General features: G+C 38.4%; 1 protein-coding gene across 1 annotated transcript in view; it reads right to left on the bottom strand.

The window, feature by feature from the left end:
* The window catches only part of MDN1 (midasin AAA ATPase 1), a 109698-nt gene that overhangs the window by 65995 nt on the left and 24047 nt on the right, over nt 1-19656 (bottom strand). Inside the window, exons 25-46 of the mRNA XM_026726729.2 lie at nt 19375-19583; nt 17064-17210; nt 15124-15265; nt 14595-14729; nt 13968-14097; nt 13391-13529; nt 13174-13304; nt 12767-12902; nt 12386-12512; nt 11894-12127; nt 10974-11171; nt 9380-9588; nt 7967-8089; nt 7082-7279; nt 6725-6832; nt 6135-6323; nt 4760-4849; nt 4394-4654; nt 2843-3113; nt 2317-2476; nt 1417-1533; nt 651-859 (exon numbers count right to left, since the gene is read on the bottom strand). Coding sequence (XP_026582514.2) covers nt 651-859; nt 1417-1533; nt 2317-2476; nt 2843-3113; nt 4394-4654; nt 4760-4849; nt 6135-6323; nt 6725-6832; nt 7082-7279; nt 7967-8089; nt 9380-9588; nt 10974-11171; nt 11894-12127; nt 12386-12512; nt 12767-12902; nt 13174-13304; nt 13391-13529; nt 13968-14097; nt 14595-14729; nt 15124-15265; nt 17064-17210; nt 19375-19583 — 3663 coding nt within the window. The remainder of the gene's footprint in view (nt 1-650; nt 860-1416; nt 1534-2316; nt 2477-2842; nt 3114-4393; nt 4655-4759; nt 4850-6134; nt 6324-6724; nt 6833-7081; nt 7280-7966; nt 8090-9379; nt 9589-10973; nt 11172-11893; nt 12128-12385; nt 12513-12766; nt 12903-13173; nt 13305-13390; nt 13530-13967; nt 14098-14594; nt 14730-15123; nt 15266-17063; nt 17211-19374; nt 19584-19656) is intronic.

The following is a 19656-nucleotide window of genomic DNA, read 5'->3' as shown; positions in this document are numbered from 1 at the left end:
GTATATTTAATATTACATGTTTTAACAGCAGCAAGAATTGTACTTGCGCGATACTGGAAAAACGAGGAAACACCCACGGAAGAGATAATTAAAAAAAACATTAGTGTGCAGAAATAGGCAGACTAACAATGAAGATAAAAGAAAGACTCAGAATATTTTCAAATCTCAAACTCATTTTATCAATGGTTAGATAATACAGGTAGAAATTAAGAGTTTAATATTGCTATGTAAACAAACTGACCCAGAGAGTACACTGTTCACCAAGAACTTATTGTATACAAAGAGAAAATATATAAATAAAATTAAATTTAAAAAAGATTATGTCCTTTTAAATTGGTTTTGATTCTTTTAACAACTACCACATAGCTATAATTTCTCCAGGAGGATCTGTTCCCCAAACTATTTAATTCTTCCAATGCTGTGCCCATTGCCCCTGGGTGGTTGTCCTTTTCTTCCCTTTCCTTCCATCTTTTCCAGCATTATAAACAAACCATTGAACCTGGATATTTGCACTAAAGTGAGAACTCCGCATTGATTAAAAGCTTATACAATGCACTTCACACTCTGGTCATTTTAAAGAACCCTCAAACACGTATCTAAAGAGAAGAAATTTATCCATCCTCTGTCAAGTTACGATATGCGCATCTCACCTGCTAGAGTTTCCTTGGCTTCTGTGTGCACAGCTATGAGCGTATCACATATGCCATTTCCCAACAGCCCCAAGCCATGCAACAGCAGCTTCACATCATGAGGATCCAGTGGATTTTCATGGGTATCTCCTGGAATATAGACTTCAACGCCACGATTCCGCATGGCTCGGGATATTTCCCCGTGTGCGGGATCCATTGAAAGAAAAAGTCTATTAACAAGAGCAGAACATCCAGTATCTTATTTTGCTGCTAAAACAGAGTGGGAGATATAGTAGGAAAAGAGACAACTCAAGAACTGTGTAAGACACATGCCCATGATGCTTAGTAAAAGCAGCCTCTGCAGTAGTTTTCTAAATTGCTTCTCCCACCAATCCAAAATGCTTGTATATATTTGATGTGTTTGATACTACAGGTTAGGCTATACCCCCGTTGTTGCTTAATGTAAAGCAGGCAATTAATTTTTTTTCCATTTGAGTCATTATTTAAGAATTTATGATTTGACAGCGGTTTTCTGCTCCAATTTTAATAACAGAACCCACAGCTTCCTTCTTCTGGCCTGGTGCCTTAACTACTAGACCAAATTGACTTTTTTGTTCTGTTTCTCTGCTTGTGATTGGTAAAAGATCTGTAATGAAAATGAATGTCTGTGCATTTCCAGGATGAATGAAACCCAACTTTATATCTATTTTCAAAGGACATTTATAAAAAATGGGTATTATTAATTGAAAAGACATTTCTACAAATGCTCAGAGATTAGGTATAGTACCTGAAATTCGGGTGAGGAACAACACTGGGAGTTACTCCATCTATCACTCCTCTTTCACTCAAGGTCAGGACTCCTCTGGGTTCAAGCAGAGCATTCAAGCGGTCTAACACAGAAGGGCTGCAAATTAAAAAGGGAAATCACAACAACCTTAGTTAAGTTATGAAATGAATTCAAAACAAATTCATGTGGAAACAAAATAGATCTATTTTATTTTTTAAGAAACAGAAATCAGTTACTATTCTTAATCATTTATCAGCTCATTCACTGGTGAACTTTATTACTCTATGTGCATATATAAAATAACCACAAGGGTGCCTTGCAGGAATTAGATCCCATCTACCTAGCAAGACATCTGTGATGTAGGGAATGAGCATCTTACTTCAGCAATTTGTACATACATGCCAGCTTGCATTATACAGGAATAACAGAGATGTGAGCAAATACAAAATATAGTTTCAGGTTTTTTTCTGTAAAATGCAAGGCAGATGTGAGATCAAATGTGCTGAATAATCTGGTATCCTCGAGGATCTTTTGAGGCAAAACAGATTAAACCCAATATGAATCATTGCACTAGATTAGGAAAACAGCAGCACACTTATTATCTTATTATCTTTCTCTTTATCTACATAGGGACTCAGTTCAAATTCTTCTAGGTCTTTAATTTAACTAGCCTGGATCAGAGACAATTAATTAATTCATAGTTCAGCATTATGACAAAAAAGACCCAGCATGATTTTATTGTGGGGTTTTTTCCCTCCTGAAATAAAAATCTTGTTAAGGACTGGATTGATGTTATACAGCAATATTAGGAAGTATTTATGATACACCAGATGTGTAGTTGACATGCTCTGCTTTTATAGTAGTAGGTAAAAACAAAACTAATTCCTATAGTAATTTTACCTGCAGAAGTTTACATTGTCCATTAGAAGCCAGTCTCCAGCCTCTAAAGCCTGAACTAACATCCCATCAACCCATTCGAAAGTCCCATGAGTATGGCCATTCATAAATTGAACTATTTGCAACTTGAAGTGACGAAACTCTTCTACAAGTGTTGAAAATTCTAGAATGAGAGTAGCCAAAAAAAAAGGTTTCAATATTTCTGTGCACCAAGAAGCTGGCCTTCACAACATTTTCAAACATTAATCCTAAAAACTGTTGATCACAGAAAAAACAATACATACATACAATACATACATATTCATTTGAACTTGTAACTGCTAGGAAGTTGAATTGAAACAGCAGAGTACTGATTTTAGGAAAGTATATTGTTCTTCAAAACAGCAATAGTTGCAATAAAGCAGCAAATTTAGCTTCTCAAATAAATGCTCAAGACAAGTAAAATGTGTACGCATACCCACACAAATACACAATTATAAATTATATATTAATATAATATATTAAAAAAGGCTTTGACTTTCCTGCATACCTGACTTTGAAATTGAGCTGATCTTGCTATTGAGTCTCTGGACTAGCACTAGTACTCCTTCCAACTTATTCACCAACTCAATGGTTATATTTTGATTCCCTTCCCCAAAAGATTTGGGTTTGAAATTAAAAATGAAATTGCTCCAGGCACGCAAGACAACTTCAGCATCCTCAGGGCACATGGTATTGAGGAGGAGACTGTCTCTTAGAAGGGTGCTGACAACATTCTCTACCTTTTCCAGCAAGAATTTCCATGGCCGAATGATGTCAACCTATAGAAGATATTAATACATCAGTCACAGTTGCATTCCATTGCCATATTACAACTGGAGTTCAACTACTTATTCTGAATGAATGCTCTGTCTTCAAACAGAAATGACAATATGTAGTTAAGGAAGTAGCTGGCCTTATTAGTTAGAATGGACAAGGTTAAGAGAAAAATGTACGGATGAGACAGCTGCTGTTCAGAGATTCTTTGGTAACCAACTGTCCCATCTTCCTTACAGACTAACGTAAGATGACTGTGGGTCCTTGGAGCTCTTTCAGCTTGGTTGTTTTCTTGCAGATGTTTCATTACCCAACTAGGTAATATCACCAGTGCGCTGATGTGTAGCACTGATAATGTTACCTAGTTGGATATTGAGACTTTGCAAGAAAACGATCAAATTCAGGGAGTACCAAGGACCCCACTGGGCCATGGTATTCTTGTCTATTGTAAGCTGATAGTTAGAATGTGGGAGGCTATTCATTTTTATGGAAATTACACAGCCCCCAAAAGACATGAACCCAGATTTCTCCGTCAAAAAGAAACTTAGGCAATGAATATAAGATTCCCTTGGGCTGGTAACATGAAACTTCAACAAATGTTTTTTGCCATCAGGAAACTGCTGTTGATCAAGAAAAATAATTTCAAGAATTGCTCCCCATCACTACTGTCCCAGCCAATAAACAAAGAAGGAAACTTGATTTAGGCCAATCCTTCAGTCAGAGTCAGCATAACAATGACAGTTCCGGCCTCCTACTGAAAAAGCAAGCAAAACATTATTATCTATTTTTGGGGACCTCAGGGGCTTTTAAAACTTGCAGAAGACCATTGTGCCATGGAGGCGCAGTGGTTAGAATGCAGTAGTGCAAGCTACTTCTGCTGACTGCCAGCTGCCTGTAATTTGGCAATTCAAATCTCACCAGGCTCAAAGTTGATTCAGCCTTCCATCCTTCCCAGTTTGGTAAAATGAGGACCCAGATTGTTGGGGGCAATATGCTGACTCTGTGAACTACTTAGAGAGGGCTTTAAAGCTCTGTGAAATGGTATATAAATCTAAGTACAATTGTTACTCTCTGCTCCCTCCCCCAAATTTTGGCACAACGCATACTAGCCATGCCCCTGCATCACCTAGCAGGCAGTCTACCCCCAGTTTTTTAAAAAATTACTTGTTCCTTCTCTATCCACACATAGTAGGGAAGCTGTATTTGTATTAATCCCATTTTTAGTTTAAAAATGAATAAAAACTGCAAAAAAAAGAAAAAGAAAAAGAAAAAAGTAAACACTTACTTGCTCAAATCCACCTAATAGCTCTGTAGTATCCATAGAACTGTTCATTGGCATAATCTTTAACTGATGGCCTGTTAGATATGCCAGTAACTGAAGCAGGCTAGTCTTGCCAGCAGCAGCTGGGCCCACCAAGATTACCATCCAGCTCATATGTACACATTTCATGATGGCTTCTAGGGGCTGCAGTGAATGGTGGAGGAGCAACAGATTTCTGCCTGGAGGTGGGACATAATTGGCACGGGAGAGGACTGAGTAGCCAACCTTCAGGAAAAACAGAAACAGCATTACTTTCATATATGTAAACAGGAAGAAATAGACAGTAAACAAAATAATACTACAATAGTAATAGTCTTAATTTCCTTTTACCTGAATGTCATAAGGTGTGATGTAGAATTGCCTACTTCCTGTATAGGGCTTACAATTCTGCCCAAAAATGTCCTTGAACAGAGACACTACCTAAATAGATAAAAAAGAAGGAACCAAATCACATTCATACTGAATAATGCATTAATGAATAATGTTTATTCCCCCACTCCCCCCTGCAATCTTTCTATGAATTATTACACAATGTTTTTATCCAAATCTTTTCTTTCCCAAAAGGACCATACGTAATCCTGGTGCAGACATTTAAAATCACCTAATTCAAGGTTATCTGTCTCACTTTTAACACTTGAGATTGTTTATTGTCTGACGATTTATTCTACAGCTCAAAGAGTAAAATTTGACTATCCTCATCTGAGGCTAGTGTATGAAGTGTAACTGGCACAGAATTGTGAATAATTTTAAAGGCTGATTCTTTTAAGGAGTTGCATAATCTGTAAATTATTCATTCAAGTCATAACTCAGATAAATTGCCAAAGTTTGGGAAGAAGACTGATAAGACCTCAATCATGCTATCATCAGAAACTCCATGATCCAAGTGAACATATGCTTGCATATATACATAGAAACACATCTACGTACATGTGCAATTTTCCCTTTCACTAGAGGTAGGCAGCACGGAGACCTCAAAATATTTTATTTTATTCACATGATATCCCACCAGCCTAAAGTAAAGTAATTTTTTTAAAAATCAAGCTGGAATATAAAGATCTTCCCTGTTGTTCAAGGTCATATTGCTAACTCATTACGGAAACTCTTGGTATGATCTGCAAGAGGCTAAACTTCAGTCTCCAAGTCCAGTTCCCTTTTTTTTAGCAATACTACTTCCATCTTACCTAGATTTAATTTCAACTCATTCTCTCCCCAGAGTAAATTTAGGCAATAATGAAGGATGGATAATCATTATCCATTTATGTGGACCTGAATGGCAAAGGGCTCTAAAATTAATTATCACCAGTGTATTGATGGCATCAAACTCTAAAGCTCTGCATGATTTTCTCCAACAGATTTCCTATAGGTATTGAACAGCATCTATCATAAGACAGAACCATTAAAGAACACTAAATAGCAAGGGCTTTCTCAGAACTCAGTCTCAAGTCAATATTAGCCATTCTTCCTAGGAATCCTGGAATTGTTCCAATATACCTAGTGAGCACCAGCTTGAGGAACAGATGCTTTAAATGCATGGGGTTCTTTCTATTATATACCCAACGCACCAAAACTCAAGCTTTGGGTAAAAAGGATGCCTTAACAGAAATAATTTTAAATTATACAATTGAGCACAGTATGACAAACTCAGATATATAAGACATTAAAGTAAAATCCTAAAATAAGCAAATAAATTATCTCTGCTCTTTACCATTTCTCTGTCTGTTTTTGTTCTCATTCTTTCTCCGTAGATCAAAAACATGTGTTTGCCAGGGTCATAAGTCTCAGGTGACTGGTCTATAAGCATTAGCTGACACCATCGGAAAAGGTCACGCAAGTTAAATTCCCAAGGTGCACCTTTATGTCCCCACTTCTTCTCAATTGTAATTTCTTGCTCAATCTAAATAAAAGTACCAATGCAAAACATTACAAATACCAATATGATTCAGTACTTAAAACTATATTAGAAGGCCATACTACAGAATTACATTTAACACATAAAGAATCTCAATTTATAATCTTATTGTTTATATCTCTCCCCATTGAGCCATGGTGGCACAGTGGTTAGAATGCAATACTGCAGGCTAACTCTGCCCACAGCCAGGAGTTCGATCTTGACCAGCAAAAGGTTGACTCAGATTTCCATCCCTCTGAGTCCAGTAAAATGAGGGGCCAGATTGTTGGGGGCAATAGGCCGACTCTGTAAATCGCTTAGAGAGGGCTGTAAAGCACTATGAAACAGTATATAAGACTAAGTACTATTGCTATTTATCTTATCACAATTTGAGGCATTATATGTACCTTATTGTTGAATTCAACCATCTTCACAATTATTTCCTTGTCAATGGCTGGAAAAAGAGTATTCCCAATGTATTCCATATCTGATGCAGAAAGTGGGTCTATATAAACCTGTGCCATTTTTAAGGGAGGGGTGAAAGTATTATTATATGCAGGAGACACATGTATTCTAAAGAAACAATTGCTTTGGCAATGCTGAATTTAACTAAGACTTCCATCAATATATTTAAATAAAAACACCTGACTATAAAATCAGCAAAAATTTAGCATTCAAGTTTATCTACATGGTGTAATTAACATTCTTTTTTTTTTAAAGCAACATTCAAACAAAAGGGACAATGGAAGAAATTATGAACTTGCCTGCGTGAATCTATTCAGAAATGACTTAGGTAATCCTTTTCTGCCACCTCCTTGCTTGTAAGGATTTTGGCATCCAAAGATCTTTGTCATCTTGTGTTGAACATGAAAACTCATCCCCAACTCAGGTACATAAATCTCTGCCCGGTGGTCAAAACAAGCATTCAGGCCTTCTAACACTGACTGAGAAGCCAAATTCAGCTATTTAAGACATATAAACATAAACAGGTTACATTCCCCTTCTTTTTTTAGAAAAAGAAAATCATACAATATGAATTTACTTTGGGCCAGTTACTCTCTCAACGCAACTCACCTGACAGGGTTGTTGTTGTGGGGAAAACAGGAAGAGGAAAGAGTATTATGTATGCTTACCACCTTGAGCTACTTATAAAGTAATAAAAGCAGGATTAAAATAAAACAAAATCTTCCCACATTTTGACTTCATCCAAAACTTTTGCTTGGATCTCTCTAATTCAGTGACAATGATATGGTGTGGATACAGCTGGATGCAGCAGTAACACCACTGCTGCATAGCTAACTGGCTTCCTGTAGGTTTCAAGGTGCAATGAAAAATGCTGGTTATCACTTTTAAAGCCATACATGGCATGGAATGAGGTAACTTGCAGGACTGTTCATCCCCAATAGTTTCTGCCTGTCCTATTACATCTAGTGTGTGTGCGTATGTGGGGGGGGGATAATACTCCAGCTTCCTTCCATGTAACAGTGTCATGTGGTGGAATGATGTTCTGCCTTCCAGTATTGGGAGAAACAATAATATGGGGAAAGACCATCACTCTTCAAGAACGGAAAATATACCCTGCGCACATGCGCGCGCGCGCGCACACACACACACACACACACACACACACACGTGTAAGCTATACTCACTTCATCTAATACAATCCAGTGTCCTGCTTTTAGTGCTGCAAGCAATGGTCCATCACGCCAGGCAAATTCCCCACCTTTGCCTCCTTCAACAGGCAGGTCTGTGCCAAACAAATCTGTTATATCCTGAAAAACAAGAAGAGAGATGGCAAGCTTTACAAATATGAAATGGTGGCAATTAAAAAAATCTATCCAGGTATGCAAAATTTTGAGACAAACAAAAAATAATCAGTAATACTCTATTGGAGCAAAAATAATAATAATAATCTACTTTTTTTCAATCAGTGAATACCATACACACTGGTATTCCAGTCTAGCTGACTTTGCATGCGTTGTCACATTTTGAAGTTTCTGGACATTGCGGCCAACACTTTGGGAGACTCCATGTACCTTGGCTGGAATGTCCAGAAATTTGAAAATGTTATTACCAACTTGTAATTTTAAGACTGTGAAAATTAAAAGTTAGAGGGTAATTGTGCCAAGTCCAATTAATTTTTTTAAAACTCAACTTGTTTGATTTTTATCCCGCCTTTACTACTTTTTAAGTAATTCTACTTGGAAAACATATTTAATATTCCCTCCTCTTATTTTCTCTAGAACACTGTGAGGTAGGTTGGGCTAAGGGGGACGGTGATTGGCCCTAAGCCACTCAGCTGGCTTCCATGCCTAAAGCAGGATTAGAAATCCAGTCTTCTGGTTTCTAGGCTAGCACTTTAGCCACTAGATCAAATGAAATTTAAATTATGTCCTGATTTAATCCTTTGGAATGTGATCCTTAGCCTGCCATTCAAATGCTAGGGAGAGTCTTGAGATGAAAAAAAAAAAGTTGGGACAACTTTGCATCTGCAATGCCTACAACCTTCTGGTAAAGAATATAAGAAGCACTGATATATAGCCATAATAGTATGTAAGGATATCTGCAGCATACAATACTTGCAATATCTGATCTCCCATTGAAAGTTCGAACCTCATTCTTTACAGTAAATATTATTTTTTTCTTTTTTGTGGCATGGCAGGATATTTACACTAAGATATGAGGAGGAAAAACAGAGCACCATAGCCTCAGTGACGTTATTATCAGTATGAGAATATAGAATGTTTCCAATATTTGTTTCTGAAAAGCTGAGCAGAGCACAGAGTCTATTGTGCATGTGAAAAAGAAACAGAAAACTCTGGGAAAATTGTGAAGGTTAGATATTTTTCTCCAGGAGTCAAAAGATAAAAAATGCTACATATATCCCGTCTCTAAAATAGGAATATCATTCATTTACTTAACATCCTTCTAAGCTTCCTTCTTCAGTGAGTAGTATTTAAGAGAACTTAAGACTTAAGAGGAGTATTGAACTCTTGACGTTTGTAAAAGATTTTTTTTTTCATCGTCAGAAATTCCAACCTCCACCACAGCCATTGACCTACTGTTTGTTCAGAGAGATTGATTCGACTGAGGCAATTTCCTGAAGCCTTGGCCAGGGCAGCCACTAAGCTCGTCTTCCCAACCCCTGGAGAGCCTTCCAAGAGAATCGGTTTGCTTAGCTGCAAGGCTCGTAACAACCGCTGTGCATTCATTGAAGTGGTGCCTGCGTTTAGAGCATAGTCCAATAGGTTGTTCTTCTGGTAAAGTGGGCCTGTGATTAAAAACAAAGATTAAAGTGGCATATGGAAAACTCCTGTTCAATATTTCAAATAATCCATCATGTCCTTCTCTAGGATATTCCATTTTATTTCCTTCCATCCCTGATTTTTATTCCATTTGACCTATTAGCTGTATCCATTGAGAAAGCTCAATTCTCAGGGGGCCAATTTTGTAGTTTCCTGAGACTTCCAGACAGGGGTGGGATTCAAATTTTGTAACAACCAGTTCTGTGGGCGTAGCTAGGTGGCTATGGCTGGGTAGATGTGGCTTTTTCTTCTTTTTGGAAGCAACCCCCGGTTTTGGGGGGGCTTCTGGGCCTCAGAAAACCTCCTAGGGAGGGTGTTTTTGCTCCCAGGCTTTCCTGGGGCTCAGGAAGGAAAAAAACGGAGCAGGGGAGCGGCTCACAGCACCCCGTGCTCTGTTTTGGGGCTTTCTGGGCCTCAGGGAAGCCTCCTGAGGGGGGCGTTTTTGCTCCCAGGCTTCCCTGGGGTCCAGGAAGGAAAAACATGGAGGGGGCGGGGTGTGTGTGCTGTGGCCCCCCTCCATTTTTTGCCTTCCTGGGCCTCAGGAAAGCCTCCCGAGCGAAGCAGTAAGTAAGCGAGGGGAATCCCGGCACAGCTAATCATAGGAACAGCTGATCGTCAGGAGGGGGAAAAAAGGAATACCTTAAGGAGTGACTGGGCAGGGAAGAATGCAGTCAGAGATGTTGGGCATGCATGTAAAGTTATGCATGCACGATAAGGACTGACTGGGTGGGGAAGGGAGGGGTGGGCGGAGAGGGGAGGGGCCAGCCAAGGACATGATTTGCCGGTTCTCCGAACTGCGCAGAATCATAATCGGTTCCATAGAACTGGTCTGAACAGTAGAATCCGACACCCTTCTTCAAGATCTATTTCCTTTATTTAAGATTCCCTAACTTTACATGCGGCTAATAGTCATTAACTACATAAGCAGCATGCTCATGCCTGAAAATTAAACAACAGCTTTTATTACAGATAGGAGAATCAAATGTTTGAACGTTCTCTCATTAATTCACCCATAACATCATGCACATTGAAAACCAGTATACCAAAGAGAAAGGCTAAAAGCATTTTTCTTGACATTTTATCTTCTTATTTGCAAAGGAGGTATATTTTTACATAGGGAATTGTGCAAATGTTCATTCATTCATTCGATTGTTAGATTCTTATCCTGCCTTTATTATTTTATAGGTAATTCAGGATGGTGAGCATACATATTTCTTCCTCCCCCTATTTTTCTCACAGCAACCTAGATCACTGGGACGATCCACAATATTTTTCTCTATGTCTAAAGAAGAGCTTATCGTTTCATACAGTCTGTTGTCAAGTCAGTAAATTTGTAAAAACAGATTCTTGCCTCTTGGTATATAAAAAGGATGGATCCCAACATAACCCTCCATCCAAGCCATTTCCCTTTCTCTTTCCAGATCATACATTCTCAATACAATCCTCTGATCATCATTGAGTTGCAGAATTCGGGAAATTTTTCCACACAAATAATCCAGACATTTTTCACGAGCCTGAGTGGTCGAACCACAAGAACAGGACATTGTGCCTACATAAAAAAGAAAAATCAAAATAATGGAAAGAGTGAAAAAGTTTTTACATTTTAAATTGACCATTACTGAAAAATATCAATGCTTTTTAAAACCAATCCTATACCTACAACTAAAATAGATTAATAGCAAACTTGCAAAAACCAAAACACTCAGCGATTTAAAATTATGGTTATGTATCATTCATTTTTAAGAACAAAGAAACATGGCGGCAAATATGTCCTCGGTCAGCAAAAGCATTTCAATATAGAAGCTCATCTAACCGCCAATGAAAGTTTGTTCCACAAAGTGGGGAGCAATATTAATGATGCCCACCTCTACTCTATGGTAGAGTATTAATAACTTACGGTATTTCAGTTTAGATCATCCAGATGATGTCTATTCCAAAGGATTTTTCCCAGCACCCAACCTTCCAACCACCTGATTGATCTACTCATGTGTGCTACCCATCCCCCACAATTCCTTCCCTTGTATTCTGCACCTAGACACATTAAGCCACCATTTATATAAAACTATACAACGATTCTGATTCTAGACAGTATTCACACATCCACGAACATATCCCATGCATAATAACTTGTTCAATCTTGTCAGCCCTATTAGTACATATACAGTAGTCCCAATTCACTACAGTAGTTTCAATTTCAGAAAGTGTTCAACTAAAGGCGGGCTGTCTCCATTACTAAATCATTCTGCCATGAAGAAAATCCTGAATATTTACCTGAGCCAATGCCATCAATATATACGAGACATGCAGCATGAACAAAGGTCAGCACTGGAGAAACGCAAAAGAACTGGTGTTCCTCTGGACCAGCAAGCAGTCTGTCTTGTGCCATAACATTCATGAAATTGACCCATGACAAAATGTTCCGAATACTGAGAATACAATTATGCCCAAACTCTTGATTACTCAGCCAACCTATGAAATCCATCATGAGTTTCGCTATATCCATTTCTATGGCAACCAGGAAGGAAAGAAGAAAACGCAAGAATGAAATAAATGCACACAAGGAAAAGGGTATTTACGGTTATACTTTTAAAAAACACAAACCAATAACCAGAAATTTTTTCTAGGGAGGTTAATATGGAAAGACGAAGATAAAGTTTAAATACCTATAAAATACTGTCAAAATATTTCTTAGCAAAAATGCAATTATTTGTCGAAAACTAGCTCTGTTAAGATGGGGATTAAGCATTTTTCAGTGAAATTTACCTTCATTTTTTGTGGATAGACAGAGTCCTGGATAAAGATTGTGCTTAACGATCTGTATTAAATCCTCACGGCTATTACTTTGCGGACACCATATTTCGGTAAACCGATTACGAAGGGCAGGTGATAGCTTAGGCAAGAAAATGTAGCTGAAATTACTGTCAGCATATTACAGCTATAGTTCATTAGCTTATTGTCAGAAAGGCTCTTAAAAGACATTACGGATTTTTTTTTTAAAAAAAAGAGAAGGAATCAACATATTTAATACTTGGCTCGGTATCACACATGCAATAAATAGCAATCGCAATTCTTCAAACTGTAATATCATATGTGTAATTGGCACGATGGCAATCATAACACAGAACTAAAACTGGTCCTCATTACCTCTTTCTTCCCAAAGTCACCCCCAGGATTCATTGTAGCTAAAATACGAAATTTCTTTCCTGCAGTCAGCAGCTCAATTTCGCTGTCCTCACTAGCCTTCTCTGCTATCACCAATGTTTTTTCAATTTCCAAGACGCTAGAAGAAAAAGCCGAAAAGGATGGCTGAAAATTAACCAGCTAAAAATGGTATATATTCAACATCTTTCCTCTATTTTTCTGAGTAACTATAAATCTTATCCCCTTGCTAATAAACAAAAAAAGAAGAAGCACAAGTCCAGTAAAAAAGCAAGATTTGGTAATCCTAAAAATCAGAAGAAGCTGGAATATGACATTACACTATTTAATCTGCATTAGGGATAAACACATCAAGAAAAGCAAGATTGAAATGCCCCATTTTAGGCGCATACCTATTGAGTCTTTCTAGAACAGAATCGTCTGCTAATGAAATCTCATCCATGAGGAAAAAGCCATCCTCTCTCATTGCTAGAACAAGGGCTCCATCATGCCATTCAAAGAGCTTAGAACTGTCAACTTCATCCTATTAGAAAAAAAAGGAGAAAGGAGATTTAGCACAAACATTGGAGCTCTTTCTTAATTGTACTCAGCATCTTACAGCCAACTGACCTTGTCCTTTGAATGCTGTCTAACTGGCCGCAGTCCTCCCAGAAAGTCTGATGTCTCCATGTGCAAGTGGCAGTTCACAGAATACAACTTCTGATTTGCTATGGCTGCAAAGATCTGACAAATAGTTGTTTTGCCACACCTGCATGGTAAAGTTGGTAAAGTCAATTGCATTAAACTTACTGTCTTAGTGGTGGATATGTTGGCTAGTAGCCATTATGGTGGAGATTGAACATCACAGTGAATAGCGCCATGTCATAGGGAAGAGCAGGGCAAGAATGCAATGGGAGAAGGCACATCAAATTTTGAGTTGCGGGTTCTTAGAAGAATTCTTTTTTTTTAACTACTATCTTAAATCTTATTTTACAAGCTATTTCATGTTCTTCCATCTTCAAAACACAAAAAAGTCATGCTGTCATTTTTTGACATTTGTGGTTGAAGTGCTTTAAAAACCAATAAAAGTAGAAAGAAAATAAATCAAGAAGCACTGACAACTAGAAAGCCTAAGATTTCCCACATGTGGTCTTATCCTCTGTGGCTCAGTTCAAAATTGAGATTAGTGAAGAAGAGAATAGTTTACCCTGTATCTCCAACCAGTAGTACGGGTTCACCAAACTCCAAAGCTCGGCCTGCCAAGACTGCAAGTCTCCTCATTCCTTGAGTCCATACAATGTGGCTGAATTCCTCATCCATTCTAGGTAGCCCAGCAGCTGATGCAAAAGAGATTTAAATGGAAATAAACAGAACAAGAAACTAGAAATAAAGGAACATCAACCAAGCATTAAATTATTTTAATAAATCCTGAATCTGAAAGTAACATACTAATTCCCACTTAGGAAAGTTACATTAAAATGTCCACTGTAATCACAATGATTATTAAAATCCATAGCCCCGGTTATTACAAACTTGAATTTCCCTTGTGACTAGATCACTGCTTTTCTTTTCAGTGACCAATTATTAAATGCACCAAAGGAAGGACAAAATTGCTATTTGCAACATTAGCCTATAGAAATTGCCTGGTTCTTTTCTCATAGCTTTGATTGTGTGTGTGTGTGTGTGTATTTGGAAGCCAAAAACAATCAAATACACACACACACACACATTATTATATGTTCTAATGTTCGAATATGTTCCAAAATGTAATATTATTCGTTTGATCTTGGTGTGTAAATTATTGAATAATCAAGAATCGATTCTGCAAACTGACCTAGCTGTTTTTTCACACTTTCTTCTGAGAAAAGATACTGGGGATCCAATTTTCTTTTAAAATATTTTTCAATGACTGTTTGAATAATATCCACTTCTTCTTGTTTCCTGACTCTTCCTGCTAAAAGCATAAATCCTAAGAATAAAGAGACAAGGATAATGATTACTTTTTTTTAAAAAAGAGTGTTGTTTGGAGGTTAAGGTGCTAGCCTAGAAATCAGAACATTTAAGTTCTAGTCCCATCTTGGCCATGAAAGCCAATTGAGTAACTTCGAGTTAGCCACTCTTTCTCAACCCAACCCATTTCAGAGGGCTGTTTTTGTGGGGAAAATTGGAAGGAGGAAGGAACATAATTATGTATGTTTGCTGCCTGATTTTTTTATAAAATAACAAAGGTGGGGTAAAAATGTAATAAATAAATACACAGTGGCTTTTGATATTTGGTTTACCAGATTACATACATATATACAAACATACATACATACAAACTGACTGACTTGACTAATTTGAAAAGAGGAGGGAAGTCTCACCATCATTTGCTAAATGCTGAAGCCAGTCATAGTCTTTCACTGTCTGTTCTGCTAATCGGTACCTTTCTGCCCAGCGAAACAGGTCACGGAGAGTAATGAAGCCATGCTTGCCTGCAAACACTGATGAACCTCTGCGATAAGACTAAAGAAAACAACAAAGCAAGAGCTCACCATCCAATATTGTATGATATGCCCACAATGATTTCTTCAGATGACTTAAAGTACCTTATCCTTCCTGCCACATTCCCCAGATTGGCCTGTTGACTCAATTTAAAGCCCCCTTTTGCCCAGTATATCTTAACAGCTATTTACTGGAATTCTCATTCCCAAGCAACAGGCAGATACCTGTATAAGATCTGTGAGAAACAATGCTCAAATGGGACTTTGGACCTTCTGATAAATATGGTATCTTAGAGCAGGGGTCCCCAACCCCTGGTCCACGGACCGGCACCGGTCTACGGTATGCCAGAAACCTCATACTTGGGGGTGCAGGCAGCATGCAAAACCACACCCCCTCCGATCCACAGATAGAACCGGTTGCTGGTGCCCAAAAGTTTGGGGGCCTCTGTTCTAGAGCTTACAATAGAGAGTTACCATATCTGCTACTACTCAGGAAAGGCAGAGATCATGTGATCTAGATAATAGTGCAAGAGGTTGTTTCCTTTGGTTTCATTCAGTGGCTGAGCCCAAAATCAAATATCATTTGAGGGTGTCACTGAATAGGGAAAATGACAAGAAAATAACCCCTCCCTCAAACTGTGCCTAGCACAAGCTGAAGCATACCAAACGAATGTGAAATGGGAGGGGAGGGGAGAAGAGTACATTCTCTTCTCTACAGTATGTAACTATGGGCTGGATGGAGAGCAATGGGTTAAAACTAAACCTTTGCAAGACCAAGTGGCTCTGGATTTGGGGTTCTTTGGCTCAGGGAGAATTGCCACATTTGGTCTTGGATGGGGTGGCAGTACTCCAAACAGATCCTGTGCGTAATCTATGAGTTCTCCTGGACTCACGACTCCTGTTCGAAGAGCAGGTGGCAGTCGTGGCCAGGAGGGCCTTTGCACAACGCCCTTTCCTGGACCAACAGTCCCTACTCACAGTCACACATGCCCTAGTCACTTCCCATCTAGATTATTGCAATGTGGTCTACATGGGGCTGCCCTTGAAGAGCATATGGAAGCTCCAGCTGGTGCAAAATGCAGTGGCCCAGGTGGTTTTCTGCAGACCCCGGTGTGCACATATTATTACATCTCCTGTGGGAGCTGCACTGTTTGCTGATTTGCTTCCGGGTGCAGTTCAAGGTACTGGTTGTCACATTTAAAGCCCTTCATGACTTGGGACCAGGTTATCTGAGGGAACATCTCCTGCTGGTCATATTTATCTGGCACATCAGAGCGGGGAGGCAGGGAATGCTGCAGGTCCCACCCCAGAGGAAGTTACACATGGTGGGACCCAGAAGAAAGGTCTTCTCTGTGGTCGCTCCCTTCTTTTCTTGGAACATCATTCTCCCAGAGATTAGATTGGTCCCCACTCTAATACTCTTCTGGAAAGCACTTAAGACCTGGTTCTGCCAGCAGGCCTGGGAACCCAGAGCGGGATGAAGTCCATTAAATGGCTCGTGTAATGTGCTGTTGTCGGGGCGGGGGGTGGGAGGTGATTTTGTTATATTGTATACTATATTAATTTATTTGATTCTTTTTGTTAGTTTCATTGTTTTAAAAGTGGTTTTATATTCTGTAAGCCGCCTTGGGTCACTATGGGCGAATAAGCAGCAATACAAATTCAATAAATAAATAAATAAATAAATAACCTAATTTATTTTTCACATTTACATAACTATCCATCAGACAACTGGATCCTCCTTGGAAAAGATATACTAATTCAATTCAGCCTACTCTGTTTGCTTCCTCTTAAGAAAACAGCACAATAATTAGCAATACCTGTAGTTCCAGCATGACTTTGATCAAATTGCTACAGTAAGAAGGTGGAAGCTGGCATCTTTTGTGCAAAATGTTTTCCAATTCTGTACTGGGTAACTCATCAAAATGCAGCTCCACAAATCTATTTCTGAAGGCTCTAGATAAAACCTATAAAAAGAGTTTAATTGAGACAGTACTCCTGGAATTCCTATCAGTAAAATAAAAATAAAATTTTTGTTCCTTACGTCTATCAACAATTGTTCAAAGAAAATCAGCAGTTTTTTTTTTTTGAAAGATTTCAAATTCATGGTGAAATATCCATTCTATGGAAGTTAAGACAATGCATACTTTGTATCCATGATTCTTTTATATTACAGCAAAAGAACAATACAAATACTGAGATTAAAGCATGTGTATGTATTTAGCAGTTAATAAATATGGGGAAGGAGCTGTCCAGAAAGACAGGCCTGTGTTACAAATTCTTATAGATCTGGCAGTTCTCTCAGATCAGGATCATGCTCTTGTCCATCAAGCTTAATGGAGAAAATCACTTTCAGTTTTTCTGTTTGTACTCTATGTATCATACTGGTAGTGACTTCAGTGTTTAATTAGGGAAATGTATTTGCATATTTATTTATGAGGATTACAGGCTTCTCTAAACCACCATCTCTAAGCAATCCTGGAATACCCCAATATATAATTGGAATTAAAACCACATATATCAGGGGATATATATGAAAATGTGTCATGACGAGCAACCCAATTCATGTAACTTTTATATTGGCATTCTTCAATCAGATGCTCTCGATATTAGAATAACTCTCATTGGCCGGTATATGTTAAAATGGTTACCCAAATACCAGTAAAAATCTTTTCTCACATACTTTCTAGCTATCCTCAACTAGAAGTCTGGTCTTACTAAGGTTTCACAAGCAGTAAAACAGAAACAGATTGGCAGCAGTGCTTATAGGTCTGTTCCCTTTGTTAACATATTTCAATATACTGTATTATCACTCTCATTCCTCAGCAACCTGCGGTCACAAAAATACCCAGGCCTCACTTGGAAGATATATTAATTAAGGTATTTTTGTGACTGCGGGTATATATAACTTGTGTTTATATCTATATGTGTGCATGTATATATGTATATATGCATGCGTGTGTGTGTGTGTGTGTGTATGTTTTCTTAAGTTTTCGCGGGTACTTACATGTATGGCATTCAGCTTTGTTCGGGTATTTTCCCACGTCATTGTAGTTGTGCTTTTAAAGTTGTAGCAACGTTTCGGCAGAATCTCATCTGCCATCATCAGGCTTCTGTATAGTATTCATCTGTGAGTCAGGCTTTTATAGTGGTTTCAGATTTAAATTTGGGGCAGCCTATTGCTGTGCCAGAATGGTTTTTTCTTCACCCTGATTGGTTGGGAGTCTTGGTCTGTGTTTATTGGTCTTGGAGTTTGCTGTGTTCTGCTTGATTGGTGTTTCTAGTATCTTCTGTCTGTTTTGTGGCTCTTTTTGTATCTTGATTGGTTGGCAACATTGTATTACTTTATTGGAGGCCTTTAGTGCAGCTTGGCTCCGGGTAAATGGACGGCTATCATTAGTTAGGAAGCTAGGTTTCATCTGGGTGCCTGGTTGGGGTATGTTTGAGCTGGAGGTATCAGGGGGGATCTGTCTGTGCCCAGGTGTTTGCCTGGCTTGTAGTGTGGAGATTTTTTTGTTTGTGAGTGCAGGCTTTCAAATGATTGACAGTCTGGTGGAATCATCTCTTCTATTCATGCTTTCAGGTCTTTTTTTCAATCTCTATGGCTTCTCTGATGATTCTGTGGCTGGGGTTTTCTATAGTGGCTAGGGTTTTGGTGCCATTGAAGTTGATGCTATGACCTGTGGCTTCCATGTGTTGGACTAGTGAGGAAGTGTGTTCCGGCTTTTTGACTGCATTTTTGTGTTCATCCAGGCGGATACTTAAAAGCCTGACTCACAGATGAACACTATACAGAAGCCTGATAATGGCAGATGAGATTCTGCCGAAACATTGCTACAACTTTAAAAGCACAACTACAATGACGTGGGAAAATACCCGAACAAAGCTGAATGCCATACATACATACAAATATACATACAAATATACATACATACATACATACATACATACATATATTTTAACGTACACACACACAAAATCCCACTGTTTTTAAATGTATTTTCAGGGTATAAAAATGCTAATTTGATCACAGAATGGATAGCTATTCGCAAATGCTTGCTATTCATAAGCAATGTATCATAGTAAAGAAAGAAATATGAAGAAATAATGATCTTATGACAGTCAACAAACCTTCCTGCCTCCATATAGTCCTGGAGGGTTCTGGGTTGCAAACAGCATGAATCGTGGATGAGCTTTGATGGTTTCTTGAGTCTCCGTAATGAACAGCTCTCTGTTGTCATCTAACAATCTGTTCAGTGCCTCTAAAACATCGGTAGGTGCCAAATTCAGTTCATCTAAGATAATCCAGTATCCCTTTCGCATTGCATCAATGAGGACACCTTTAAAGTAATTACCAAACAGTATATATGTGATTTTTATTTACAATCTGCAGTAAGTAGCAGTGAAAAATCT

This window comes from Pseudonaja textilis, chromosome 1 (assembly GCF_049901715.1).
Source record: "Pseudonaja textilis isolate UNSWEBS1 chromosome 1, rPseTex1.2, whole genome shotgun sequence".
NCBI classification, from domain to species: Eukaryota; Metazoa; Chordata; class Lepidosauria; order Squamata; family Elapidae; genus Pseudonaja; species Pseudonaja textilis.
This window is presented reverse-complemented; position numbering and strand designations above follow the sequence as displayed.